The following is a 5,479-nucleotide window of genomic DNA, read 5'->3' on the forward strand; positions in this document are numbered from 1 at the left end:
TCTTTCATAATTTTACTTAAGTTTTTGCACTTTAAATAGTTTTTCAGAAGGCAGAGGGAATGTGGTTACTTAGTTTCTCTGGCTCTGTGAGACAATGTATATTCTGTCATATTTTTATTAAAATAACGGATTCCACGCATTGTTCGCTGTGTGTTTTATTGCTAAGGTCTGCTAGGTGGGAACAAAGCCTGTGGGCCCCAAAAAGGACCAACAAACAGCATGAAAGCACATAAAAATAAAATATCTTCTGTTAACAAAAACCACTATGCCCATTTAAATGCTGTGCTGCGCATACCTTTATTCTGTTTATTCTTTAATAGGCCATCCTTTAGAATCATAGGGATGCGCTTCCCGCTGCCATAAAATGAAATTTAGAACAAAGATGCCGCAGACCCTTACAGGAACGCCATTGAATAAACACGTGCCAGTACAGCACCAGGTAACCCAACCATGTGACCTTATATCAAAACCCATGACACTTCCAGCACCCTATACACACCGGCCTGCCAATCACAGCCAATATACCACAAGAATCGCTCTACTTTTTGAGTTTTATTTCCCAAAGAGACAGGAACCCAAGTGCATATTTTTTTGCACATTGCTATTGTTGGTATAAAAAGAACAAGCCGGAGAGTAATTCTTACACATTCCAATAAATATCCTTCTCAGTTACATTAATGGAGTGTTATAAAGTAAATGTACTCCATTTTTTGCCCACTTTAAATATTTCTGAGTATTTATAAATTAGACATTTTCCTTGACGCTATTCTAAGAGGGAAAGGTAATGACCTATTATCCTTAACACTAGTTAAGGGCGGGCGTTGCATTAATGAGGATAGGATATGCTGAAATTTAATCTGGGGAGAGAATACACTAAAAAGGCACAAAAAGAAAACCTTCATAAGTGTCCCTCAAATTTACTGAATGGAAACTATTTTCTTGCCTTTCAAATTCAATCCATGGACCAAAAAAAACAGCTGATGTCCTGTCTGATGACAGAAGAACGGACGTGTAACATTATGCCAGAGCGATGAACAACACGATACAGAGTATTGCAACACACTTCTGGCATTCAATGAGTGTTATTTTTACATAATTACACGATATTGAGAGTCTTTTTCACGGCAAAAATAATATCTTTTACTTGAGGACTGCAGTTATCTTCCAGGATCTTGGCATAGGGCATGGGGACATCTGCACCCGTCACACGCACCACAGGGGCGTCCAAGTAATTAAATGCCGGCCCTGCAAGGCAATCGGATGGCGTCACAGAGGATATATTTCATTATATAGCGTGAGTGCAGGACGGTCACCCAATGGCACATACCTTCCATTATTTTGGCACAAATCTCAGCTCCTACTCCAAACTGCGGCCATCCTCCTTCAACCGTAACCAAGTGGTTCGTTTTTACAACGCTGGCTTCAATGGTTTCGATATCCAGCGGCCGAATGGTGCGCAGGTTAATGACCTTTACAAAGATGGAATAAACACGTTTTACTGAACTGACAATCTGGAGTTCCACAGATAGAGAACAAAACAGATTTACTGAACCACAGCCGGCTTTCCAACCACTCGTGTAGCCCAAACCTCACCAGCATTGATGCTTCTCACTCCGTCACTACTATACTACTAAAGACATCTCTCAATGAAATCTTTGAATTCAATAATTTTTTTTTTAAGAAACCCAGTGGTACAAACTGGATTAGAGCCATATAAGTAAGTATATATATATATATATATATATATATATATATATATTTATATTATATATATATATAGGCCTGGAGCAAACTAAGATAATCCTGGGAGCAGAGCAGCTGTCCCTTTTTGTATACATGTGCATATTAATTAACGTATATAGTTAATAAGCATGAGTGACGCTGGTGCCTATAGCCTGCCTTTAGGGAAAATGCTTTGTAAAACAGCCATATACCTCGCAATCTATCCCCTCTTTCGCCAAAATATTGGCCGCCTCCAAGCAATGGCCAACAGGTCGGGAGTGCGAGACCAAAGTAATCTGACTTCCTGCAACAAGAAACCAGATAAGTTGATTATTTGCAGATACATTTGCTAAACAATTTAACAAAAACAAAACATAAAATAATAAAATGTGCATGAAAAGTGTATTTAATACGCCGATATATATATATATATATAATACCAGAGATCCCATTCATTTTCCTGCCAATTATAGATGAACAGGGGAAATATCTGCATCTATATGCAGCTTGCAAAATAGGTGCAAATAAACCATATAAGTTTTTTTTCTAGTATTATTTATTTATTTATTTTTATTTACTACCCAAATGCAAATAACGCAACCCTGATTTTCTATACACAGTTAATGGGGTACATTTTCAAAAGCACTTTTTTTGCCACAGACCTCCATAACAAAAGTAAAATGACTTGCATTAAAGTATATACAAACCTGGACGTTCTATCTTGGCTTTTCCGATTGGAATAAGAAAATCTTTTGACTGAGCTTCCTCGGATAACTCAAAAGGAACACCATACAACAATTCATTTTCCAGGAAGACCACTAAAATAAAAAAAGAAGCGAGCAATAAAAACGCGCGACCTGCTGGATAACAGATCCCCCCACCCATAATGTCTACCGATTTCAGCGTTACAGCACCCTGGGCACAAAATATTTCACTGCATAGACTGCATAGTGTTTACCTGGATTATCGTCCCGAATCGATGCTTTCAAAAGACCCTTTGCATCTTCGGAGTTCCATGGACTGATCACCTTGAGACCAGGGCAATGTCCGTACCAGGCTGCGAAGCACTGAGAGTGTTGTGCGGCTACACCGGCGGATGCTCCGTTTGGCCCTCGGAACACTATTGGGACAGGTACACGCCCGGCAGACATATAGTGTGTCTTGGCTGCCGAGTTGATCACCTGATCGATGGCTTGCATTGAGAAATTGAAAGTCATAAACTCACATATTGGCCGCAACCCAGCCTGTGGAAACAGAAGGACAATCCCTGAAGCTTTCAGACACAGCCTCAGTGCAATGGTTCCTTTAAACGTGAAACCCCAGCTGTGTACTTACCATCGCCGCACCTACAGCAATGCCAGTAAACCCCATCTGTTCATAAAATAAAATACAATATATGTAACAGACAACAATAGCATGTTGGGGGGGGGGGTTCAAAGGGGAGAGTATAAAAAGTTGTGCTCACAGTTGCCGAGCCCCACTCATTTTAACTGCCATCAGCCCCCTTTCCACTAATTTCTCACCCATGTTATGTTTTTGCCCCTTCTACTAGTCTACCTTGGCGCATGTCCTTCTCCCACGTGGGAGAACCGCTCCCAACCACCCTTTGTTTCATACCTCAGATATGGGGGTGTCCATAATTCGTTTGTCACCGTACTTCTTCCACAGACCTCTGCTGATCTGAAACGTAGACATCAGATAAAAGAAATAAGGGATGTTGGATAGGATCTGTGGGACGTTTGTTGAGCCTGAACCTCCCTGTGTCCCCCCTTCGCTCTCAATTACAGAATTCCCGGATTATTTTAGCATAGGGAGGTTAAACCCCGATGAGGCTGCCTCATTCGTACAGTCGCCGGGTCCGATCCACGGAACTTAACAACATTAAACCGGATATTCTCTACGCAAAAAGCATTTGGATTTCCTTGTGTTTTGCTCTATGCTAATTACTATGTTACATTAATAACACATAATATGAAGGTACAATATATACTCCTGGACCTCTTAAGCACAATTTTCAGTTAGTTGATAGGTGGTGGGGTTACCGGGGCCATTCAGCGCTCTTCCAAAACTATTTTTTTTATATTTAGTACATTCTCAGTTTATCAACATGAATTCACACCTTGTAGGCACCATCGTACTGAGCCACCTCTTCCCCCAGGAGAAAAACCCGCTCATCTCTCTCCAGTTCTTCATCCAGAGCTTGGTTCAGAGCATCGCGGACAGTCAGCTGGAAGGTAAACGCGATACATGTGAGTGATTGTAAAATGACAGAAGATCCCACGGCGGCAGCCGGCGCGACCAAATCATCAAACCTTCGTCGCCACCGACGGCTTTGTGATACAACAACCGGCAAAAGAATCAAAAAGAAAATGCATATTAAAAATAATATTTAAATCAGTTACTTCCTCCCATTCTTTGACCTGTCTGTAGTTTATTCTCTTTAATAAGGGAAAAAATAAAAATCCATTCTGGTAGCGGATAGAGAAACCTGCAGGGTCGCTTCAGGCTACATTTCTGACCGGAAGAGCCGGTAATTACATGATAATAAAGACATTTGGATATAATTACGTATTAAACAGAGTATGGGGCACGTCTGCACCATTCAGACCCAAAGGGGAAGGTCCAGGGCATTCAGGGCAGCTCTAAGGCTCTCGTTCCAGAGGGCAGGTCGAGGGTACTTAGGGCCAGAGGGCAGATCCAGGGCACCCAGGCCAAGGGACAGGTCTGCAGCACTCAGGGTCAAGGGGTTTGCATTGTGCACAAGCCCATCTAGGACAGTTTGAGAGAGGGGTATATCTGGGGCACTGGCCGAGTTGCCCTTGTGCCAGCCTGTCAGGGAGAGGACACTGTACCTGAAGGGCGGCAGGTGAGCTCTTGTGGAAGCTTCTCTGGATGAAACCAGACGCGGGAACCTGTGGGGAGAGAAAGAGCTGTGAGTCACCCCGAATAAAGTGCTAGTTGCTCCACAGCCCGCCATGCACCAGCCTTACCCTCCCAGCAACACAAAGTATCCTCCTCAGCGCCGCCATCTTGCCTCTGTCCTCTGCCTGAGACCTTCTCGCGTGACAACCAATCAGAAGACGAAAAGAACCGAGCCCCAGCCACGCCCCCGTAGTTCAGCTGACAGCTATGATCCAATGACAAAGTCTGCGCCGGACAGCCCAGCACCACCTTCCCTGTGACAGCAGTCAGGAGACCGTTCCCAGGCAACACCCAATCAACGACCAGCATAATGATCTTCGTACGGGGCGCGGCGAGTACTATTCCAATGCCTTTGCTGTAAATGGGTGGAAAGCGGATACGGAGGCTGTGTGGCCCATCCCTTACCGGAGGCCTCGGGAAGGGGCAACTATAGTATAACAGCTGGGTAAGAGGTCGGGCAGAGGGTGGGAGTCCCCGGTGAGGAGGCTGGGAGTGGGGTTCTTAGTAAGTAGACCGGGCAGAGAGGGGTGTCTCTGGGCAGGAGGCTGGCCTGAGGGTGGAAGATGTTATGCGGGAGGCTGGCCTAAGGCTGGGCTGGGAGGAGAGTTACCGGGCTGGAGGCTGAACTGAGGCTGGATTTCCGTTAATAGAGGCTGGGCTGATGATGGGAGTCACTGGGCTGGAGGCAGGAGCAGGCCTAGGATGAGTCCATAGCCGGCTCAGCCTCCTTCCCTGGATGCATTGGGTTATGTGGATGTGAAGCTGCACCCTGCTGGTACCGGCCCGTTACACCCTGGTTAGTGATTTGCCTCTGGTGAGCCTCATCAGGTGAGGG

At 44.6% G+C, this 5,479-nt stretch overlaps 1 protein-coding gene across 1 annotated transcript; it reads right to left on the reverse strand.

Moving 5' to 3' along the window:
• Positions 1-1,096: 1,096 nt before the first annotated feature.
• Positions 1,097-4,953, reverse strand: LOC149271866 (pyruvate dehydrogenase E1 component subunit beta, mitochondrial-like). The gene is made up of 10 exons (XM_089507081.1): positions 4,777-4,953; positions 4,575-4,634; positions 3,842-3,949; positions 3,340-3,402; positions 3,058-3,093; positions 2,681-2,966; positions 2,430-2,540; positions 1,935-2,026; positions 1,328-1,469; positions 1,097-1,245 (listed from the first exon to the last, which is right to left on the reverse strand). Exons 1-10 carry the CDS (start codon positions 4,951-4,953, stop codon positions 1,097-1,099), a joined length of 1,224 nt encoding a protein of 407 aa, XP_089363207.1.
• Positions 4,954-5,479: the final 526 nt, after the last annotated feature.

This window comes from Sceloporus occidentalis, unplaced genomic scaffold, assembly GCF_023333645.1.
Source record: "Sceloporus occidentalis isolate IW3139 unplaced genomic scaffold, rSceOcc1.0.p SCAF_455, whole genome shotgun sequence".
Lineage (NCBI taxonomy): Eukaryota > Metazoa > Chordata > Lepidosauria > Squamata > Phrynosomatidae > Sceloporus > Sceloporus occidentalis.